The following is a 24993-nucleotide window of genomic DNA, read 5'->3' as shown; positions in this document are numbered from 1 at the left end:
CCGACCTAATTAGAGGCTAAAGTACATATAAATAAAGGTATGAATAAAGCATTCAAACAACAAGCATACACATAAAGAGCTAATTTTGTCTGCAAGTAAGAGGTGCAAAATTCATGCAAATATTAAGGCGAATATCTTCAGCAAAGTGCGAACTCCATCAGCTTCTCTCCATTGTTATCTCTGTTGTTAGGAGAGTGCTCCTCATCATGCGATCTGACAGTTGAAGGACCTGCTGTTCTGAAGTTGGTCACAGTCATCAGCTGAAGACATACATTTCATCCATCTGCTATTCAAGGTCAAATCTTTGGTTGCTGGTTGGTGCAATAAAAGGCAGATCTGAAACTGGTTAAGAGGCAAATCTGAGACCACTGGAAAGTTGAAGATGCCATTAGCCCTAAGGGTGAACTGAGATAAGTATTGTAATCAGAATATTATTCATAATCCATAATCAGATCTAAGGATCTTTTCTAGCTGGGTTTTTCCTCCTAGGAGGTTTTCCCAGGGGAATAAGTGTCTTATTCAACTTTGGTTATGTTTTTGTTTGTTCCTAAATCTGAAACATTTCATGGTTATGGAGATTGATAAAAAAAAAAGAAGAGGAAGGGGATTCTTCTGGAAACTTCTAAAGAAAGAAGGCGTTATGCGTGACTTTCAACTTCTCCCAGAAGACAAGGAATTGGACATGATTCATGTGTGGGGGCTGGACGGCATTTTTGACATGATCTTTTTGGAACGAAATTGCGAGAAAGGTGATAGAAATGGGGGATTATTCTTTTTATCATTGACTTGTTTTCTTTCTGGTTGAGAAAAAAAACCGCTCTGCAATATCTATAGGTTACTTGTTGAAGTCAGGGCAACTACTGGAAGTGGTGCCCTATATGATCTGTTGAAGCATCCATAGAAGAAGGCGTGAGGATTGTTCAGTCTGCAAGAAAGGCATAGCGAGTTCCTTCTTTCTCTACCAGGTCATGTTACAGATGCCTTGCATCTTTATTTCTTTCCTGATGTTGAATCTTAGTAGAATACGTAAAAAAGATACAAAACCTTTTCCTATTTCTGCGTAATTGTGGATTTAATATACTGTAGTTAGCAGTAGCAGCATTATAGCTTTTGATAAAAAGGAAAATGATACATGAATTCTGTGAATTTTTCTTTCAGAAATGTGAGATGTGTTTTCTTGTACCCGGTAAAAAATTTTACCACCTTATATGCCATATTGGCTGGTGTAGTAATTCTTGATGACAAAGAATGTCTACACCAGACAATATAAGATATGGTGGTGAGCATTCTTGCAGAGTAGAGACTAAAATGACAAGGCATAACGTTGTGCTAATAGGAGAAAACCCTTGATAACTGGATCAATATGTTACATAGTGTTGTGGAATTCAGCTGAGAACAATTTAACTGGCAGAAAATAACATGTACACTGTGAAATAACAGTATAGTTGGGTAATAATTAAATTATATCTGTTAAAAAAAAGGGCAGAAAGGCTATATCAACAGCCACAGTGATGTCTAAATAAAACAAAATAAAACCCTTCAACCGGAACATTATGACCCATTGTGTTCTAAATAACGGCTGAGAACAACTCTCTTGACTGTAAATATGATGTATTATGAAAGGTACAGCAAGGTCCGGTTGAGTTTTATTTTGAAAATGTTGAAGGCAAAATGTCCTCTTGTGCTTATAGGGAACAGCTAAGAGTAACCCTTATCAGTAGATAAAATAATACATCCTGTGTAGATTCAGTATGGCTGTGAATACTTCCCTACTGGCAAATGAGAACACTTCCTCTAGATGTATTTCATAGAGTGGTTGTGATAATTGTAACTTGATAACGAGATAATACCATACAATTCACTAAGGTGGCCGGCCGTGAATATATCTTTGTTTGAAGAAGATTACGATACACCACGTCATATGATGTATGACTGTGAGTGTTTCATTAGACAGTAAGGGTAATATATACATCAAAACCTATAGTAAGGTTGAATTCAGTTCGAAGTTTGGAAATAGTATAGATGAATACTTGAATGCTTATTTAGAAATGCAGTCTGGTAATTTAGAACAATGTTGGAACTGCAACGAACCCTTGCATTTCAAAGGTGCTTAATATTCTAAGTTATTCAGAAAGAATATACTTGAGCTGTTAATATTAGAATTTAACTCAGCCATTTAGAAACTCATTAATGGGGAATTACACTTCAGCAGTGCTAGCTGTCTACACAATCTTAAGAATAACTTCCAAAGGAATGGGTTATAGCTTATCTTAGTTGGATAAAAGAAAGCAGGCTTAAATAGTTTTCTGCACTCCTAAATGCAGATTGGCATATTAGGAACTGAATAAGAGCATTTAATAATTGCAGCAGTGGCAAGAACAATTGCAAATGCAAAATACAAAACATTAAATGCACAGGAGAGCTGGTAGCTCTAAAGCTTGTCACTCCTTTATCAAACTAAGGAAAACTATTTCAATCCATGTTGGAGATAGTGGAATTAGATATAAACTAATGCATTTAATCTTATTACGGTCGTAAATCTCGGGATGAGATCAGATAATGGCCTTATATTCAATTAAATCCAATTTTGGATGATTTGACTATTGCTAGTCATCTTCAGCTTGGTAAGAAACGACAGCCAAGAGTAGTATTTTAGTACTCATTAATGCAGTTGGGCATAATAAATATTATAGGATCACTTAGACTTTTAGTAAACATTCCTCAATGCAAATAGGTTTGATAGCAAGGGAGCTTATAATGCCTCTTAAGGGAGATAGTCATATGTATAGAAACACATAGCTTCACAGCTTCCTAATGCAGTTTGGCATTCAAACAAAAAAAAATAGTTTCACTGAACAGTATAATAGCAGCACGAATGCTCATAATACGAACAAAACATAGAAGCTAATGTTGATAAGGGAGATAGTGGTCGGTTGCCTATCTCATCTTTTCCACACTAAGGTAAGTTTACTGGTTTAAACCATACTACAATAAAACTAGAAGGGAACAATTTACAACTAAAATAAGGTCTTAAGCATCGGGATGAGGTAGAGTACTGGCCGATACAATTAAACAAGCCGGATTAGGGAGAACTATTGACTGTTTGTTATTCATGTAATATTCATGTGTGAAAAAAGGCATCGTATGTGAATCTTTTGCAACTTAATGGCGGATGCCAATTAATAAAGGCCAAGTATGGGCTACTTCTCTTGAGTAAACAGCTTTGAGACTGCGAAATACAAACTATTCAGCTATTGTACTTAAGATGGTAAATTTGTACAGAACATTGTTTCATAAAAAAGACAGGAAATTCTACATTTCTTTAAGCTTAGATTCATCCTTGTACTCGTGAGAGAGCGGGTTGCTAGCTCAAGGGCACAAGTATGAACTCTGTATTAAATTAATCTAGGGTTCTGTCAAAGAAAGGTTACATTATAAGAGTATAAGTCATCTTGAGTTCGTTGACCAGTATGGGAAACTTGGGTCCAAACATGTGTGACAGCCAATGAGCCTCATAGAGTCAAAATGCAGTAGCATAGAGACAGACATGAGGACTTGGTCACCTTCAGGAATTCAATCCAACCAAGCAGGATGACGAACAATTGACTTCATGATTTAGCGTATTTGCAATAACCTAGAAACCCTTAGTCAAGGTGGTGTTACTTCTGTAAGCGTCAACCAGTTTGTTAATCCAGATACACAATCCAATCAGAGGTCATACTAGTTAGGGGTAGCCTATGGTGTATGACTGACTAGGGATCTGTATAGGATTACCCTCCAGTCCAGATGGCACAAGTTAAACTTCTTGTTACCTCCTTGCGAAGGGTCGGGCCAATCTAGTTGGATATGGCATAGGGGACTAGTCAGTGTGTGGTTGGGCGGAAAAGCGCCCTAATGATACTTTCCCTCCTCAATGGTTTGTTGATAAAGTTATGAAAGTTCAGAATATTGGCATCTGGAAAAATGTATATTCTAAACCTCTCTTCTCATTTAAATTGAAATGTTAAAGTTTGCATTCGTATCTACTATCCATACTCATAGCATAGATCTATGTTAAATTCAAGTTTTCGGTTAAGATCAAATTTCCTTTCAGTTATTTGATGTTTTAAAAAAAAAAAATAGGTTTTCCCTCCTTTTCTGCTACAAAGATGTAAAAGTTGTTAATTCAAATTTGCATAGGTTGTTGCATGTTACAATTAGAATCAAAACACTCTATACAAATTGAAGATGACAACAAAAACTGCAAAAGGCTAGTGAAGAAAATGGAGAATGCTACAACCTGGTTATAAAAGCTAGTAACAGATTATAAAGACTAAAGAGTTGAATTCTAGTATATCATTCTTTTTATGTATTTCAAAGTAAACTTTCTCAAATAACGTGTTACTCATTATAGTAGGTGTAAACTGCAAAAGGCTAGTGAAGGAAATGGGGAAGACTACAACCTGGTTATAAAAGCTAGTAATAGATTATAAAGAATTGAATTCTAGCTTTATCATGTTTTTTATGTATTTCAAAGAAAACTTTCTCAAATAATATATGTTACTCATTTTATATATAGTAGGTCTAACGTTATTATTTCAAAACACGAAGAATAAGATATAGCAAATGCATCTCTAGTGCTAATAGCCTTGATAAACATTTAACAAGAAAGGGATACTGATAACTCCTATAAACTATACACTTACGGGTGTTTTAGCTTGAGGAATTTAAAAAATAGTGCAGTGCAGATGCTAGAAAGGAAAGCAATTCTGATTAACATTACAATCAAACACTGCCAGAACAAAAAAGAATAGGAGAAACTAAATACACGAAGCAATCTTAAGCACAACTATGGACTGTGGAAATATCATGTCTCTTATAAATATATGAGTTTAGAAACTATTTGCATGTTCTTTGGCTACTACATGTTTTTTAGGTTAATATGGAACCATTCAAAGAGAAATAAGAAATGTTTATAAGAGATTTAAAGTAGGATTTTAATTTATTACTTGGCAAAAGACCAGAAATCTCCTGCATGGATCCAGGTGAACTGACTCCAGTGTACTCAAGTGATACATGGAACAAATTCTCTAGACGCATCTGCTTCTCTTGAATTTTACTTACTCCAACATGCTGAATTGACACACGTTTTTGACTTGCTGACAGAACATACATTTCATCTGCCACAAACAAGCATTAATAAGAATGAAATTAACATTGAAAGATCATACCTCATTTGCCACATATATTATCAAGTCCTATACATTTAGAAACATAAAATTAAAATTCCAACATATCAAGAGAGAAATTTGCCAACCACACAAATAAAACTTGACAATCTGTAACTTTTTTATGAACAACTGAAGAACCATGTTTTATTCATGCAAATTCTACATATTTTACAAGGTCACAACCAAATTATGAACCTGAAACAAGCTTTGCAATAAAATGAAATCAAAGACAAGAAGGGACTCCTCAAAGATCAAATGGGAATGATTTGTAATAATATGTTACAGCTTAACCTGGGGCCGAAAATATTTATGCATTTACCTCAAAACAGAAAATATCTTGTCAATCAACTCAATCAAATCTTCAACATGAGAACTCTAAGAATGGAATCACATTTTTTACAAGGAATTCTAGGTAAATTTTAAAATTTATATTGTAAGATATCACATTTTTCAAATTACATACCTTTCTTATCATACATAACAATTGATAATTTATCATGAGAACAATTTGCTAAAGAACTTGTTAACTGTGACAAGTGACAACGATAAGGACACACAAACAGAATAAAAACTTTTATATATAATACACAACAACCACAAGTCAGTATAGAGATCACAACTTAAGAACACAATTGAACAATTTCATCATTTGTAAATATATTTTTACAAATTCATTAATCTATACTTGTTTGAATTGTTTTGACGTATTTTTGTTAGTATAATTTTAGATATGTGACATCTCTTCGCACAAGCTAGCCATGTAAATAATTCACCAAATTTTTGGTATTAAATCTCATAAAGATTGAGTTGACTCACTGTCAGGAGTCAGGACCACCAAATGTAAATTTATCATGATGCTTGGAATTGTGGGCTCACTTAACTATTTTGAGTAATTGATCAGGGCCTAAGCCATTCGATTGACCCAAAGATAAGTCCTTTGTGCCAGGCATTAGACCATCAGGATTGATCCTGTGCAAATAGAAGACAAGGTTGTAATCACAAGATGAAGAACACTTTCATATTTTAAAGGAGCCTTAGCTTTGATAGTTTGCATGGACAGACATTTGAAAGAAAGTGAAAGTATAAATGAGAACAAGCGCTTCAAGCCCAAAAATCTGTTAAGAAATTTCACTAAAGGCTGCAGAGAGGATAAAGTAATCGGACACTGCATTGTTTGTGCAGTATAAGTTGAAATGTCCACGAAATGAAAAGAATGAATGTAGCTATTTCAAATAAGACTGCAACAACTAAGACACGTGTATTCCAACATGTTATCTACCAAACAGAATGCACAAGTGCACTAGCAAATGTTGGAAATATTGTCATTTATATCATAGGGATTTGCTCTTCTCACTAATGTCAAACAAGTATGGACAAGATTGTTAGATTAAGTATTATCAATGTCAAAGGAGAAATGATGTATATCTTGTTAAGGCCAAAGGCCACTAAATCATGGAACAAGTCACAAAGACAAGAAAGCGATCAAGAGGTTGCATTTGAGGTCAATAGAGACATATTATAACTGTCATAAGAAAAGTAGTATGGAACAACAATGATAACTTTAAGAGCAGCTACCTGATTGTACGATCAATTCAATTTTTGATTTATTTAAGAAGAAGGTTGAAAAATTGGTCCAAACTGAGTAGTCGTTAAAGTAGGTTTGCCCAACAACCTGCCAGAATCATGCTCTGATACCACTTGTAATGTCCCCAAATTAGAGATACCCAATTTCTGCCCTAATTGAAGTGGGATAGTGGTTACAGAAACCTGTTACTGAAATTCTGCAAGTTAGAAAATATACAATAATCATATTTCATTAAATAGATCTACTAACTAGGAAACACCAATCATACATGTGTAAGACATAGTCCTAATTACAAGATTAAATTATGCTTGAGAGTTCAATCATAGAGGGCATAGAAGAGGATGACCAGATAGGGTGCCCTAGAAACCCTCTACCCTAGGCTGAAGGGCGGATCTCATTCTCCCTTGGCCTCATGTGGCCCATACCATATGATGTGGAATACCTAGTAAGGTATCTGTTGTCACAAAAGCTCGCACCCTTGTTGAGCTATCAACTCAACAACCTTGTGAAACATGGAAACAACCCCGAAGTGTGGGACCTTGCGCAAGGGGTTGAATCTCCGGAGAAGGCCGGCTTCCTTCTCAATCCAGGTGTATGGAGGTTAGAATTCGCTGAATTTCAAGAGGGGAGAAGGTTTCCCACAAGTCACACTCAGAAAATAAATTAACACAACATATATGAGAGAAGAGCCCCAAAACATACACCTATGATGAAGGTAAAGAAACATACACAGCATACATAAGTTGAAGGAAGGCAAGAATGGTGATTTCAATTCATCATAAGGCCAATGGCCAAACTTACAGTTGCAAAAATGCAAGATAAATACAAGAGAAGTGAAAGAGCATAAAATAGCTCAAGCCAGCAGGGAGAGAACCCTTTACCTCCCTGCAACAAGCATCGCCCCGTACCTCCCTTGATAGAAATCCTACCAAAAACATTAAATGCACCCATGTGGCTCCACAAAAGAAGGTGCATAAGTCACCAAAGTTGTCGGAGCATTTAAAGCTTTGGGTGTCAATCACGCCATCTGGAAGTGTTGCAAGCTAGAAGTAGTTTGGAAGACTTTGGAGACCTAGGTCGCCGAAGTTGGGGGAACTTCGAAGACCTGGGTCACCGAAGTTGGGGAGACTTAGCAACTTGGGAACTTCGGGGTTTCGGAGTACCGGGGTAGAAGAACTAGGAACTTGGGAACCTGGAAGTTCTGGAGTTCCGGGGTTGAAGAACTTAAGAACTTGGGAACCTGGGGGTTTCGGAGTTCCGGGATAGAAGAACTAGAAATTTGGGAACCTGGGGGTTCCGGAGTTCCGGGGTAGAAGAACTAGGAATTTGGGAACCTGGGGGTTCCGGAGTTCCGGGGTAGAAGAACTAGGAACTTGGGAACCTGGGGGTTCTGGAGTTCCGAGGTAGAAGAACTAGGAACTTGGGAACCTGGGGGTTCCGAAGTTCCGGGGTTGAAGAACACTTGGGAACCTGGGGGTTCTAGCGTTCCGGGGTTGAAGACTTAGGAACTTGGGAAGCTGGGGATTCTGGAGTTCAGGGGTAGAAGAACTAGGAACTTGGGAACCTGGGGGTTTCGAAGTTATGGGGTTGAAGACTTAGGAACTTGGGAATCTGGGGGTTCCGAAATTCCGAGGTTGAAGAACTAGGAACTTGGGAACCTGGGGGTTCGGGAGTTCCAAGGTTGAAGAACTTAGGAACTTCCTTCTAACAAAACAACACTTCACACTTCATAATTCCATTGTTTTTCTCCTTGATCAATTGGGGCAGCGCTGGTCCATGGAACATATCTCTGATCAATTTTCACTGATGGACCAAGGGTGTCATAAAATGACTAACAGTTTTGGCGATTTCTGCAGGATGCTTGCCTGCTAAGCATGAAGTCCATAAGCCTTAAGCATCCATTGGGCAATGAGTCATTTAAAAGACCCAAAACATGTGTGCATCATCACTTGGAGAAAACTAAAAACTAGAGCGCACACCCTCTTAAGGAGCATGCAGCATGTGCATAAGCACTTATGAAAGCAAAACAACCTCTAGTCTAATATTTACATAGTCATCAACACCCTCTTTAGAAGCAAGGCTTGAGATGAATCCCATTCACTGGGATTGGAAGAACTTCGCCATCAAAATTGGAGAGATGAAATGCATTGGCCTCCTTGCAACTAGTGATGACATATGGACCACTCCAAATAGCATCAAATTTGGAGTGTCGCCCAACTTTGGCTCTGTCTGCATCCCACTTGAGAACTAGATCTCCCTCTTTGAAGGCCCTATTAGTAGCCCTTTTGTCAAAAACCTTCTTGACCTGCTCTTGATGAGTCTTAAGTGTATACATAGCTGGACTTCTAACCTCCTCCAGCTCCATCAGCTCAGTTAGTCTTACTATCATGGCATCATTCTCTGACAATTCCAGCTGATGTGCTAGTTCAAGAGAGGGTAACTCTAGGGAAGTTGGGAGTCTTGCTTCCTTCCCATATACTAGCATGAAAGGGGAGTTACCAATCGCCCTCTTGGGTGTGATCTTGTCAGCCCATAAGGTTGTCCTCAACTTAGTGTGACATGCCCTCTAATTGTCTTCAATTGTCCTTTTAATTATCCTAATGAGGTTCTTGTTGGAAGATTCAGCTAAGTCGTTACCCTGAGGGTAATAGTTGGATGATGTCTTCAAGTATACACCATGCTTAACTGCCCAAGAACTGATTTGGGATCCAACAAATGCCCTGGCATTGTCTGCTATGATGGTGGAGAGGACACCGAATCTTGTCACAATTCCCTCAAGGAATTCCAACACGGAGGCCTCAGTGGCATCCCTCAATGCAACTGCCTCTGTCCACCTAGTGAAGTAATCTGTTGCGGCCAAGATCCACTTATGGCCAGCACTAGAAGGTGGGTCTATCATGCCAATGAAGTCTAAACCCCATTGGGAAAACGGTTGATCTGCTTGGATGGGATGAAGAGGTATGGCAGCTAGTCTTTGCTTTCCAGATAAGAGAGCACATTTCTTGCAATTCTTCATCCATCTATGTGAGTCACTGAATAAGGATGGCCAATAATAACCAGCCCTCATTATTTTGATAGCCGTAGTCCTTGAAGAGAAGTGGCCCTCTGAAGAGCCATCATGAAATTCCTCTAACAATCTGCTGACTTGGTTTTGCTTGATACATCTTAGTAAGACTCCATTGGAGTCTTTTCGGAAAAGGGTGCCATTCACTAAGACATAGGGAATGGACTGCAACCTGAAATGCCTTCTTTTGGTCTTGTCCAGACCTTGGGGGTATCTACCTTCCATTAAGAAGGTGGTCATGTCACCTACCCAACTGAATTGAGTGTTGTTGCCAGTTGGTTGATCCTCTTGTAACACAAGGGCGACCTCTGAAGTAGTCTCAGAAGATGAGACAAGTTGTTCACACAGGCCCCTGCCTCTTACAAGCTTGGTGATCTTGATGTTGATGTCATACTCCATGACCTTGGTTATCCACCCAGCCCTCTTCTCACTAATATCCTTGTTTAGAAGGAAATCTTTGACACTTGCATGCAGAACTAAGAGTTGGATCCTGTTATTGGACAGCATGTGTCTGAACTTTTTTAATGCCCTTACAACAGTGAGGACCTACTTCTCTACATAGCTATATTTAACCTCATAGTCCTTTAGCCCCTCACTAAACAAAGAAATAGGTTACTCCAAATTGTCATCGTTCAGTTGTGTTAGGACAGCTGAGATGCTGGATTCTCCTCCGAAGGTATAGAGGATAAAATCCCTTTCGTAATTAGGATTGACAAGGGTAGGGGCCTGAGCAATTGCTTGTTTGATCTCTTCGAAACCGGCCCTTCCCTTCTTGGTCCAACTGAAAGCCAAGTTTTTCTTCAAAATGGAAATGAGGGATTTTACCATGGTGGCAAGGTTGGGAATGAACCTCCTCACAAAGTTGATCCTACCAAGGAAACTTTGCAATCCTTTCTTGTTACTGGGGAGTGGAAGAGAAAGAATAGCCTCCACTCGCTCTAGATCAATGGTCAAACCCTCCTTGGATACGATGTGTCCTAGCAATCTTCCTTGATCAATAGAAAATACACACTTGCTAGGGTTCAAGGACACACCATACTCCCTGCATTTCATCAAAACCTACTCAATGCTTCGAATAAACAGTTATGTCATCAAGGTATACAAGCACAAACTTTGCTAATACACCCTTGAAAGCCATGTCCATTGCTCTTTGGAACGTGGCACCTGCATTGGTTAGCCCAAAGGGCATTTTACAATAAGCATAGGTACCCCACTTAGTAGTAAATGCAGTCTTGTACTGGTCTGATTCTTGGACCAAGATCTGATTGTAGCCTGAATACCCATCCAAGAATGAAAATCTTTCTGAGCCACTGACCTTTTGGAGAATATGCTCCATAGAGGGAAGGGGATAGTGATCCTTGAGGGAGGCTCTATTGAGATCCCTAAAGTCTACACATAGTCTGATTTCCCCACTCTTCTTTCTTACAGGGACAAGGTTGGCCACCCAGGAGGAGTGCTTGATAGGGAAGATGATATTGGCTTCTACGAGCTTGGTCAACTCCTTCCTCATTAGTGGCTCAATCTTGGGGTTTATTGGCCTTTGTTTTTGTCTAACTGGGTTTGCATCCGGATTTAGCTCTATAGTTTGTTGGGCTAAGCTAGGGTCAAAACCCTTCAAGTCCTCATAGGACCAAGCAACTATGTCATTATATTTTTGGCAAAGCTCAACAAAGGCCTCTTGCTCGGTTGAGGAACAAACCTTGCCCAAGTTTAAGGACCTACCCTCGGCAACAGCAACTGGCTTGTAATCACCCCTCTTTGCAGACAAGTTCATCTTAATCTTCAACTAATCATCTGAGTTGAAAATGCCTTCCAAGGTAACTAGACCTTTAGGCAACTTGTTGGAGTTGAGCTGCATGATTTGCTCTCCATATTGGTCTTGCAGCTTAGACTGATTTTTAGCAGAAAATTCTGCTTCGTTTTGCAAGAAGTTAATGATTTGTTCATCGCTTTCAAATACTTGCCAATTTATTTGATTGTCTAGGACAGCAGGCCTCACAACAAGCCTAATGTGTTGCTACTTCTCACTTGCAACATGTGTTGGTATGTCCAATTGAGCACCAACTGCTGCAAGCCTATCAGCATGCTTGTTCTGACTTCTAGGAATGCTCTAGATATTGAAGGCCTCGAATCCTTCAATCAAATCCCAAACCTTGTGTTTGTATGATTTGAGTAGGTTGTTTTTGCTGCACTTTGGGCTCGGATGTGATTAACAACCAACTCACTATCTCCAAATACTTGCAAAGATCTGATCTTTCTCCTTTGTGCAAGTTGGAGACCTTGGATCAAGGCTTCATACTCAGCGACATTGTTGGTGCAACCAAATTGAAGCCTAAAGGAGAAGAAATATTTCTCCTGCTCAAGAGAAACAAGCATCACACCGGCACTTGCACCATTCTTGTTTCTTGAACCGTCAAAAAACATGTTCCATAACCCCTCGGAGTCTCCTTGTGTCTTGATGAGGTTAGGGATAGCAATATCCTCTTCATGGATACAATAGGTGCCAAGCCCAATCTCTTCAGTCTCAGCTAATGCATCAAACTGAAAAGCATTGGCCCATTCATCCAGCAAGCAATCAGGAACCTCTTGCAAAAGAGTGGCAAGCTCACGGACAGTACACTCCTCCCCCTCTTCATGCAACGTGCAATTCATGTTTATAGGGCTGGGGGTGTAGGGCTCAATTTGGTTTTGGGCAATGGGCTCTGCCCTTATGGTGACCTTGGTACCATACCTTGTTCAAAATAGCATGTGGGACCAATCAGAAGACAAGTACCCACCTATCTTGGCGGTGAAGTCTCTAGATAGGCAGATGGCAAAGAAGGCAGGGAGTTCAATGATTGATATGTCTTGCAAGACAGTGCAACCAAGGCATGCATGCAAGGTTAACTTCAAAAAATTTACAACCCCAACTGTCTTAATAGAAGTGCCATCCAATTGGACCACCCCTTTGGTCACAGGTTCGTATTCTATGCAAAGAAGATCAGCTACCTTCTTAGGCATGACTGAGCTACTAGCTCTTGAATCTATCATGCAGTTGTGAACCAAATTATCTCCTATGATTAAGGAAAGATAGAAAGGGGGAGGCTTGTTGATCTTGCTTGAATCTCCCTCCTCCTTGGATTGCACCAAATTGGTGGAGACTGCGTCTCTGCTGACTATTGCCTCACCACCTGACTGATCGACGTCCCTCAGTGCCTCCTTAAGCAAATCCCTTTGAGATGAGATTTAAAGGGCCTCCCACATAGTGACATTGAGGTTGGCCTTCTTCAACTGATCAACTATGTTGAAAGGAACACCAGCTGATTTTAGGGGCCCCTTTGAGGCTACAAGGTCTACTTTTGCTCTTTGGACGACTTGGGCATCCTCCTGCCTCTTGCTCCCCTGCATGGTATTTTGGCTTGTATCATGGACAGCTACATTGGGCGTTGGAGCTTGGGGTGATGTTGAAGGTGAGGCAGCCTCCATGGCTCTCTTATTTGACCTCGTATACTGCAGCATAGACTCACCATTTGTTTGGTACAAACCACAGAATTTTGCCTCTTGCCAATTGACAAAGGTAGAACCCCCTTGCAAGTAAGCCTGAGTGCCAACACTTGGCTGATTTGGGTCATGTTACTGGCCAGAAGTGCTCGGCTCATCCTGCACCACTAAGGTTTGGACAAACCCTCCATTTTTAACATGCACCTTGGTTGTGTGGCTGATTGCATGGTTGACACCAATCTTGCTCTTGGGCGAGGTTATTTTGCATTGGAACTATCGTCTTTGAGTTGCTTGCAGCTGTGGGGTTCACACTATTCAAAGGCCTGGCGTTGCTCCATTGGTTTTGCCCTTGAAAGGGTGGCCTATTCTCCTGATAGTTATGATTTTGTGCCTGATAAGGTCTGCCATGCTGGGCTTGCTGCCTCTTTAGTGTCACCAACTCATTGCTAAAGTTTTGCAATAGAGCCTTGACCTCATGGAGCTCATTGGAGGATGTGGAGGGTGTGGATAGTTGACCTGCGGGTGCCATGGGGATAGGAGCCAAGGTGGGTTGTTGAGTAGGAGCTTCTGGGAAGAGAGGCATTGGAGGCATTGGAGCTAACTTCTCAGCCTGAATCAAACAATTTTCTGCCCTTATGGCTATGTCATATGCGCCTGGTAAAGAGGCTCCACCCATTGATTGTACCATGATAGCTATATCGCTGTTGAGAGCTCTAAGATAATACAAGAAGGCATGATTTGGAGATGGCTTCACTAGAGCAGGAATTCTATTCCATGTCTTATGGAATCTGAAATTGAAATCTCCCATGAACTTGTGGGGTGCCCTCTTGATCGTAGTCAACTGCTCCACAAGTGATAGGTGGTCACTTTTGTCTTCGAAATGGTTGCACAACCTCTCCCCCAATTCATCCCAATTGTGAATGGAGCTAGACGGCAACCCTCTATACCACTGCAAAGCTTTGCCTTTCAAAGATGTGGCTAAGAGTCTAACAGCAACATCATCCTGAGTGATATTATGGACGGAGTAGATGTTTGCAATGTCTTGAATGTGCTCAATGGGCGTAGTAGTTGTTTCACCAATGAAGTATGGTATACTCTTCAACGCAGCCACTGGTATGTCATTCCATTGAGTCAAAATAAGGGGACTCCCCCCATTGAAGGTAACAAAAACCTGATTTCTTGCCATGTGAAACAATGGTCTATTGATATGAGTGATGGAAGCCCTTGATAGTAATGGTCTTGTAAATGGAGGGGTAGAATGAGACCTGGGAGATGGAGTGTTTACAACCCTAACCTCCCTAACTGGTGATAATGAAGGTCTACCTCTCCGCCTTCTAGAGCCTAAAGATGAGAGTTCTTCGAACTGGAAACTACCCCTAGAAGACGCCCTTGTATGAATTTTGGGCATGAAATATGGAGCTGCAACAAGTCATGAGCAAGCAATGGACCTGTTGAGCAGAGACTTCGGAAACTTGGGGTTTTGGGGTTCTGGGATTAAGCACTTCGGAACCTAGGGTTTCCGAACCCCGAAACCCCGAAACTTGGACCTATTGAGCAGAGACTTCGGAAACTTGGGGTTTTGGGGTTCCGGGATTAAGCACTTCGGAACCTAGGGTTTCCGAACCTAGGAACTTCGGAACCTGGGGGTTCCGGGGTTTCGGGGTTGAGATGGCTTAGTGACTTCGGAACCTGGAGAACTCGGGGTTTCAGACTTAGCAACAAGTCATTTACAAGAGACTGGTCTTGTGAGCAGAGTTGCCAAGTGCTTGAAGATGACTACCTCTAAAGGCTGAGATGCCAAGAATAGCACTGAATCCTTAGCATGTAAATCGAATGAAGTCCCACCGGGCATGCCAAAAACTGTTGTCACAAAAGCTCGCACCCTTGTTGAGCTATCAACTCAGCAACCTTGTCAAACATGGAAACAACCCCGAAGTGTGGGACCTTGCGCAAGGGGTTGAATCTCCAGAGAAGGTCGGCTTCCTTCTCAATCTAGGTGCAGGTGTTGAACCAACTCAACACTTCAAAACTTACTCCTGAGCCTATCCTAACAACTTGCAGAGGTAAAGGGAAGAGAGAATTGCTTGAAATAAAAGGAGGTGATACACCAAGAAGAGATTGTTCCTCTCCCTACCCGAAATGACACAAAAAATCAATTGGAACACCCAGGAGATGCACAAACTTCAATGACCCCAATGCATGTATGAAGGTTAGAATTCACTGAATGCCAAGAGGGGAGAAGGTTTCCCACAAGTCACACTCAGAAATAAATTTAACACGGCATCTATGAGAGAAGAACCACAAAACATACACCTATGATGAAGGTAAGGAAACATACACAACATACATAAGTTGAAAGTAGGCAAGAATGGTGATTTCAATTAATTATAAGGCAAATGGCCAAACTTACAGTTGCACAAATGCAAGATAAATACAAGAGAAGTGGGAGAGCATGGAATAGCTCAAGCCAGCAAGGACGCTGACAAAGGGCCAAATAAAAGGTGGAAGGAAATCAGAACGCATGGCAAGGGAACAGCAAAGAAAAAATCAGGTATTCGTACAGCAAAGAGGAAACTAAGGGGGTGAAAAAATTTAGAGGCATCTAAAAAGGCAACAACCTATCCTGAAGATCAGAAAGGGCCGAATGCATGACGGAAACGGACCCCAGGATACCATAGTATATTGAAGGTACGGAAGGTTGAATTTAAGAAATATTATTGCTTGAAGATTTTAAAACAATTGTTAAAAAAAGGGGGTACTAAAAGTTAGAAATGAAAAGTGCGTGGAAGAAATAAAAAGGCTAGGGTTGATAAGCATAAAAAAATTAAAGTGTAAGGCAAATGTGATGGAAATAAGTAAGGGAAAAATACAATTAATAAGGAGGCAATTATATTATAAAAAGTTAATGAAATATTTAAGTCTAACCCTAACCCTAAAAAGATCAAATGACTATAAAAAAACCCCAAGAGCCCAATTGTACACAACACACTGGCCAAATCACGCTTGTGGAAGCAGAACAGGCAAAGGAGAGAAGGCGAGCACAGGAAGGGCCGTACGGCCAACACGCAAAGCAAGTAAGTGGAGTTTGTACGGCATACGGATTGCGTGTACGGACGAGCAGAGGACGCAGTGCACACATCTTAATCCGTACGACGTACGGATTGTGCGTACGAATGTGAAAGTTGAAGCAGGCAAGGTTCTACGAAATACCCCGTACGACGCACGGCGTACTACGGCCACAAAGCAAAACACCGTACGGTGTACGGCAGCCACAACAAGCCCGTGTGGTTTGTGTCGATCACCACGACCCAGTCCGTAAGACGTATGGTATTCACAACATGACGTACGACAAGCACAAGATATTATGTACGATATACATTGCAACCCGTATAGGGAGTTTGGAAGTTCGTACAACAGCGTACGATTGTCAACGCAGGGGGGAAGAATACCGTACGGGCAGAAGAAAGGGGACCATACGATTTGCCGACGCCGAGAGGAATTGCACAAAAAGTTCGAAGGCATTAGTACAGAAATTCGGGCCATTCGTACAGCCCTGCGTGCAGAGTTTGCGCAGGTTGAAGAGGTCGCACGGTCAGGGAAGGGAAGTGTACGGACCAATCCGTACAATGTCGCGGCAACAGTTGGTCCAATGGTCCGTACAAATTGGCGGGTCACACTTTCAAACCGTTATAATAACGGTCAAAGACATGACAAAGACAGGAAGACAAACACAGGGCAAAGTAGTTACAGTGCAACCATGACCACTACAGACCCAGCCAGCAGCAGTAAGAAGGCCAAAATCAGGCCAAAAGTGCAGAAAGATCCGGAGGGAATCACTGCCAAGAATGTGACCTTTGAGAGCATGATTGGCAGTGAATGTCGTGCTTGGTGGGAAGAAACCCCTCCCGACCATGTGATAAAGGACTCTCTCAAGAAAGCACGGGTGGACCATGCCATTCAGATGCCGACATTCAACATCAAGGATTTTGAGCTAGTGTTGTGGACCATGGTGTCTGGATACAACCGCCAAGAAAGGGCTTCCATCATTCAATTCCAGGGCTGCACAGTAAGGGTTTCCTTCAAGGCTGAAGACTTCAGGAGGGTATTTGGTATACCCGAGAAGGGAGCATCTGCAGCGAAACTGGCTAAGAAGCTCACCAAAGAGAAAAAGAAGTGGTTGTTGGACTTGGTATGCAGAGATGACCTGACAGAAGAGCAATGGAAGAGCGCCTGGTCTGACAGTAGGGGATTGAAGCGTGCTTTTATTGCACCAGGAGAATGGAGAATGCTGATGGACTTGGTAAAAAGTCAGCTCAGAGGGGCCAGCCGTGCATCCGATATAGCCATCTGAATGATAGGGTTGATGAATGGCATTAAGTGTGGCAAAGTTTACAACTAGGGGCAGCTTTTAGCTGAGAGGATTCATGATTTTCTCAAGCTAGAACACAAGACATTTTACATGTGCCACCACGCCATCAGTCTATTCCTGGATGCCATACGTCTGCAAGTACCTCCAAAAATGTGGGGTACTTTCGAACCACGCGAAAGGGTGGAACCCAATAAGTCGTCCATGTACTATTATGCCCATCTGGACACTCTTGGTGACACCACGCAGCCGGCAAAGAGGAGGAAGTTGGACGTGTCTGTTGAAGTTGAAGATGACAGCAGCACCGAGGATTTCGAGGAGGCCAAAGAAATTGAGTAGGAGAGTGGAGATGAAGGATTTTGTATGGCAACACACACGGCAGGAGAGGATGAAGGGGAAGCGGAATCATAGCAACTAGAAGGGGAGGAGGAGGAAGAGCAACATGGAGGGTTGTGAGCACAGTGGAAAAGCACGCGGGTGAAATGTACACCCCCCCAAATTGTCACCTTCAGCACACTTGATACCACAGGAAGCACTTACAATGGCCAGCGCTGTAGGCAACATAAGACCAGTAGGGGTGTTGTTCAAGAGAATTGATGAAAGAGAACTACTGGCACAACGACGAGTGTCACTACCGCACATCAGTCTGGCTATACTCGAGTCACAAGTTGTACCAACAGCTGAGCGTACCCGTAGGCCTGACCGTACGGTTAGTGACCTAGGCGGCGAGAGAATGGCAGATTGTATGGTGGTAGAGGAGGTCGTACGACATAGCCCGGATGGAGTAGTTCAAGAGACAACCGTACCAAAGGAAGCTGCGAAGACAGCAGTACAAGAAGTAGTCGTACAGGAGATAGGTACTGGTACGGCGGGTACTAGTACGCTGAATACTGGTACGGTGGATACTAGTACGACAATACTAGCAAGGTGCCAGCAGGGGGAGATGAATCTGGGGATGTACCGATGACAGGAGGAGATGGTCTGGAGGAGTTGGCGATACTAGACACACTGACGGACAAAGATATAGATGCATCTTTGGACAGGTGGCTGGGGCAGTTTGCACTCACACCTCACCCTCCCACCTCGCATTCACCACACGCCATGGCAATTGGACGAAGCTAGACACAGCATAGGACCACCCTTATCACAGATCGGGAGGAGAGGATATCTGCAGAGGAGCAAAACAAAGCAACTAGAAGTGGTGGACATGGCCCGAAGATCATCGATGTTGAGGAGAGCGGGTCCGGAGGACTAATGGCAAGTCTTCACCTCACTCCGCCAGACCCTAGCGATCCAGCAAGCTCGCTCCAACGGTTCTTTGGGAAGCTACAGGGGATTTCAAATATAGCATGCGGAATGGCACAATTGACTGGACAGATGGATGTCGGCAACTCAGCTGACGCTGAGAAGCTGTGCCACTTCATGACTTCCGGATGTGCGGACGAGTTTGCACGCCACTTTGAGCAATAGGGGTGGCCAGATAGTAGTACGTCGGAGAAGGTACAAGAGTGGACGCACATGCGACTGGTGGAGGGAGTGGGCACCTTGGGCGCCACCTTGAGCAGTATGGAAGAATCCTTTTGGAATGTTTACCTGCAAATGTGACAGAGTCAGATAGAGCAACAGACCCAGCAACTATACGCAACAAAACTGGAGAAGGAAGGGGAGAAGCATGCGAAGTTAGCCGCAGTGGAGAAGAACCTGCGGATTGAGCTAGAAACAAAGGTGACTACTTATGAGGCCCGTTGCAGCATGCAGAAGAAGGAGGTACAAGTACTGGCAGCACAGGTGGCTAAGCTTACTCTATAGATGGAGCAGAAGGACAAAAAACTATTGGAGGCCGCACACATGGTCAAGAAGGCACAAGAGTGGCAGTTGATAGCAAAGAAGAACCTCAAACTCCACACAAGGCAACAACCTTCTTCTTCGACCACGACAGGGACGCCTCCTCCCCCTTCTCAGTCTTAGTCTTTTGTTTGTTATTCCAGCTCCTGTTGTCTTGGTCATCTGGAAGACGACTACTTTTTTGGGGGGGCTGATGTTAGGGGTCAATAACACATGTTATTTTATAGTGGGGTTGGGTGTTTATGTTTGGTTATGTTTGAGTCGCCGAAAGGTTCCCGTGGGGTAGTTGGTAGTTAGTGACGGTTGGCAACTTGGCCAACCGTCGAGTCTATATATGGTATGGATGGAACCTGGGCAAGGATGGTATTGTACTGGCATATTTGAGAATTCAATAAAGATATCATTATTATGTCATAGTTGTTTTGTTATGGTTATTTATGCTTTGATATGTATTAATGTTCTGTTACGTGAATTGTTGGTACATGCGGGATATCTCTGTTTATCCGTGAGTTTACCAACCTCACCATAAGGACTAAACAACAACTAGTACCACTAGTTTTGAGGCCATCTGACTTTGCAAGTTATTTGAAGGGTTGTTTGATCAAGAGTTGGATCCCACAATCATTTAGAACTATAATCAAAGTTGTATCAAACCCTCAAAGAATTAAATGTTTCATAATAGGTACAAGCACGTGAAAATCAGATATCATTTCATTAGAGACAGAGTTCAAAAGGGAGCAATTAAGCTCCAATACATCTCCATTGATCAACAATAGTTGATATCCTAATCAAGCCCTTGGCAAAAGGGAAGTTTGAAGCTTTTAGACACAAACTCGGATTGGGGCAAAATTCCTTCCTCACTAAGAGGGAGTGTTTAGTTTTTTGCTTAGATAGAAACTTTTGCATAAATCCAATGTAAATGTGCAAGAAAAGTTAAAGTGGTTTCAGTTAGTCTATTTTGCATTTCACTTCAAAGGAATATAGTGAAAGTCCTTTATTTAGCTAAATAAGTCTAATAAAGTCTAGATATGCACTAGTGATTTAGACTTATCCTCCATCTCATCCTTATAAGTGATAAGGATGCTTTTGTAATTAAAGTTGATTTTTGGAAGATTACATTTTTAGCTGAATTACTATAAGGATGGGAACAAGATAGAAGAATGTGAGCCTTCAAAGGTTTTTCTAAGGACTAAAAAACTGAAGTTGTAATATACCATAACGACATAGTACATGCTGTTGATTTTCTTGCAGCTGTGAGATGTATCAATTGTGGAGATTTCCTTGTAAGTTTTTTGAAGGAACAAATAACATATTTCAAGGTGTAATTAACATTTGAAGCTTTTATTGTTGTGCGATTTAGCAATGTTATTTAGCATTAGGACATAATCACCAAGTATTTTGAAAATTCTTCATATAAATCAAAAATAAAATTCTCATGATTCAAATTCATTGCAAGTAAATTTGTAAATAATTAAAATGCTAAAACTAATTTACAAGCTTGGAAGAAACAAAATAATCTAGAAACTGGAAATTCCTCAAATGAGCTCTTCAAATCCTCTATAAAATCCTTTCAAATTACTCTCAAGGATGCTCAACTGCTATGCAAGCTTCAATTGTGAGCGTCTAGGGTCAAATAGGAAAAAGAAATGCATTTCTATGTCTGCTGCATATGACCCTTTTTTCCCTGCAACTCGCTGAAAAAACAACCTCCACAAACTACAAGCTAACATGGAGAGTATTTGCCCAAGGAAAATTCCATGAGTACTCAGCGAGTTTGTTTACTGTGTAATTGAAATCTTTGTTCAATTTAAGAATTTATCATGCTTAGCTCTATTCTTTCTGCAGAGTTCTACCTTGCAACAGTCTTGGCAAGGTTGTAGAATAACATGTTATCCTCCTATCATTGTGATTCATTACAACATTTATTACCCACCATCATAAGCCTCTATTAATGTTTAGTGAATTTTGTCTAATCAATCAAATAGTTATTGAATAGTTTTCAAAAGATAGATTGCCATTATGTACAAGAGATAAATTAGAATAAGTTCATCATATCACCTCATTCACCTTAACAAAACATTTTGTTGGAAAACCCTCCCATAATAAAAATAACTACAATTGACCATTTCCTTTACGTTTTAGTATTTTTCCTTCTTAAGGAAAATGATTTCTCTTTACGTATACATCCAAATTATAGCTGATCACACACTGAGGTAATTTGGGAGTTATTCGTTAATGATGACCTGGGTTCAAATACCGCTGGGTTACACCACAACCTCGACACCTTTCTTTAGTTTGTTTTTCATTCATAAAACTTGGATGAAACAAAGGGCCACCTATCAATGCAGTGTAGCACAAGCTTGGCTTATCCTAAAGATTTTAACCTAACCAACATACCCCACTAGACTCGGCCACTCAAACATACCCATGATTGTTACACAAATACCTTACTGACTTGGCTTATGATTATGGACTCCCTTAAATTGATGACAAGAATTTGAATCTCGGTCCATGCCAAGTGGGCATATTACCATCACAACACAGTAAGGAAAAGCTTAAGGAATGGAAGATAACTTACAAGTATAAAATGTTGGCAGTTCTAAAAATTAACATAAAAAGCTTCCTATATATGAAAGACATGTCTAACAACATAACGGCTGTGTGCTAAAAAAAGAATCCTTGCAGTTAGATTAATGCTGAAAGGTGAAGATGGAACACTGCATTCCTTTCCCATTCAATTGTTTGGTATTGCCCTACCTCATGAATGACCTCAACATAACAAAGGTCAAGAGCTGAAATGCCCTTTCATGGTAGAGGTTGCTTTCCCATACTAAGCAGTCCCATGGGAAGGCTTCAAGGATCCCAAGAAGCAAAAAAAAACACTACAAGATTAAATAGAATCTTTTCCTCAACAAATGGAAGCCCCTACATTTTAGTTTGAAATTTAAGCAGGTGCAATTAGAGTGGGACTAGAAATTGCCCCACCAGCTTAGGCTTTTTTCTGCCACTTGTCAATCATATGGAGTTTTTAAATTCCCATTGATTATTTTTTTATTATTATATATTTACTTACACTATTAAAATTCATGAGACCACCAGCTTAGATAAATTTAAGAACTTAAACTTTTAAGCTTGAACTACATTACAAAATTCATGGGACCACCCACTTTACAATAATCTTAAAAAAATTCAATAGCACCCACTAAATTCTTTTAGGAAGCCCCATCCATGGGACCATACCTATATAATCAAGGTACTACCATGGTCACACCCTTCTTTGCTATTGCCTGTAAAATTTCTATCCCTACAAATACTTTATGGAAACTTCGAGAAATTTTCAAAATGGGAAATCTATTATTTGAATAGCCAGATGGTGGAAAAAAAGGATAAAAAATACCCTGCACCTAAACCCCTTTCGACTCAACAAAAACTCAAGTTGATAAAATTTAGAATTTAAAAATAAATTTCCCGCCAACAAGAAGAACTCCCCGCATGAATGAGCCATGATGTTTTCAAACAATGCTGCTAATTCGAGCAAGCATTTTGTAAACCCTGTTTGAGTTCATCATAACTTTAGAACAAAAAATTCCCGGGCAGACATTTGCCAGAGATCTTGTAGACAATTAACCACATTCTACCATACAATTAATTCAAATTAGACATAGATTGCGTTGAAAAAGCTACCACACCTTGTTCTTCCTGAGATGTGGCATCTCCTTTGTAGCGACGAAGCAGGGCCTCCAAAAATGTGACGCCCTTGCTCAGAGAATGCAAGCGTACAAAAGAAGCAGACTTGTCCCCCGCAGCCTCAAAATAGCGAACGCCGTTGACGGACCCATTGTGGCGCCCTTCTCCGTCATCCCAGTCCACACCTGCCCAAATGCCCTCGTACCCTTGCACGGGACCAATATATTTTACAGTCCCGATCTTTCTAGTGCCCTTCTCCACGCTGCGTACTCTTTGCCCAACTTCAAAATTAGATTCAGCCATCTCATTTATTGTTTTTGCCTTCTCGTACCACAAATGTTTAATCGTTTTAAGTTAGCGAGCTGCTGAATTTTACAGAAATCATCAGATAGATCTGTCGAATTTCTGATACTCTGTTCAGGTTTCAGGGTTGAGCCATTTCATTCTGTTTTCAAATTTGCGATAGTCGCAAAGCAAAAATTTGAAGTGCTTCCATGAGAAAATTTACTCTGCAACAAGTAACGTATAGTATCATCTACATGTGCGATCAAAACTAAAGTTCAGACATTTCGTTGGTGCTGAGTCCAAATTTTTTATAATATTTCAACAAATATATAAATATATGATGTTTCAACAAATCTAATTCAAAATTAAATAATTGTAAATAGATTATTATATTATTAGTTTTAATGATTTGTTAAGTTTTAGATATTGCAAGACAAAATTCAAAGCAAAACTAGGTGGTTACTAATACAATTTATAATTATTTAAAAATTGTTTAATCTTTTACATTATTTTATTAGTATCAATATAATAATTAATTAATTATATGAGACATTCTTTACAACAAAATTGAAAAATGATTGAATTCTAATAAACTAGTATATTTTTTGATAAATTATGAAAAATATTATTTATATAATAAATATTCAAATTGAGGAAGTAGTAATCAAAAGGGAAAATTGGCTGAATGACTTATGTTGGTATAACCATTGTCAATTCAAGGCAAACAAGAAAAAGTTTGATCGGGTTGCATTACAGGAACAAAATCTTGATTGGGAATAGATTAAAGAAATGGGGTTTTAATGGCCCTCAAAGATGTGCTCTATGCAAAGGAGGGGAAGAGTTAGTGGATCTCCTTCTTCTTAGATCTAGTTTAGTGAAGGCATGCTCACAAAATATTTTGAACAAATTGAATTGTAATTCACTCTCAAAATAGTGTTCTTCTCTTCATTGTCTGGCCTACCAAACATAAATAAAAAATCCTTATTCTCTAATATGTGGATCGTTAGTCTTTCAATCATAATTTGGGAGTTATGTAAGGAAATAAATAGAAGGATCTTTCAAGAGAGGGGATTAAAGGAAGATGTCTTCTTCAACAAAGTGCAAAATGTCATTGTGGAGGTGGTTAATAACATAGCAAGAAATCGAACTCTCAAAAATAACTTTGTTACAACATGGGATGGCAAATTAAGAAAACTGTGGAATGGATTGATCATTCCCCCTATTCATGGGGTGTTGAAGATTCATCTTCCTTCTAATGCCAAATAAAATGCAAGGTGGGTCCCTTCATATGAGGAGTGGCACAAACTCAATTTTATTAGATTTATGTATGAGAAAAATATATATAATAAAAAAATGTATGCTAAAGGGGACTCACTAATCAATATTAATGCCCTACTTAGTTGACAAACCCCAACTAGAAAATCAATAACTTAGCGATGCAATATAGTGAGATCTTGGAAATGTTTGAAGA

At 40.3% G+C, this 24993-nt stretch overlaps 1 protein-coding gene across 1 annotated transcript in view; it reads right to left on the bottom strand.

Annotated features, from left to right (window-relative positions):
• LOC131068002 (tubulin-folding cofactor E) overlaps positions 1 to 23830 on the bottom strand; it is a 215867-nt gene extending 192037 nt beyond the window's left edge. Inside the window, exons 1-2 of the mRNA XM_058003191.2 lie at positions 23240 to 23830; positions 4989 to 5159 (exon numbers count right to left, since the gene is read on the bottom strand). Of these exons, the coding sequence (XP_057859174.1) occupies positions 4989 to 5159; positions 23240 to 23540 (472 nt within the window). The 5' untranslated portion in view covers positions 23541 to 23830. The remainder of the gene's footprint in view (positions 1 to 4988; positions 5160 to 23239) is intronic.
• Positions 23831 to 24993: the final 1163 nt, after the last annotated feature.

The sequence above is a fragment of the Cryptomeria japonica genome, chromosome 6 (genome assembly GCF_030272615.1).
Source record: "Cryptomeria japonica chromosome 6, Sugi_1.0, whole genome shotgun sequence".
NCBI lineage: Eukaryota > Viridiplantae > Streptophyta > Pinopsida > Cupressales > Cupressaceae > Cryptomeria > Cryptomeria japonica.
The sequence above is the reverse complement of the archived record's forward strand: the minus strand, read 5'-3'. Positions and strand labels throughout refer to the sequence as shown.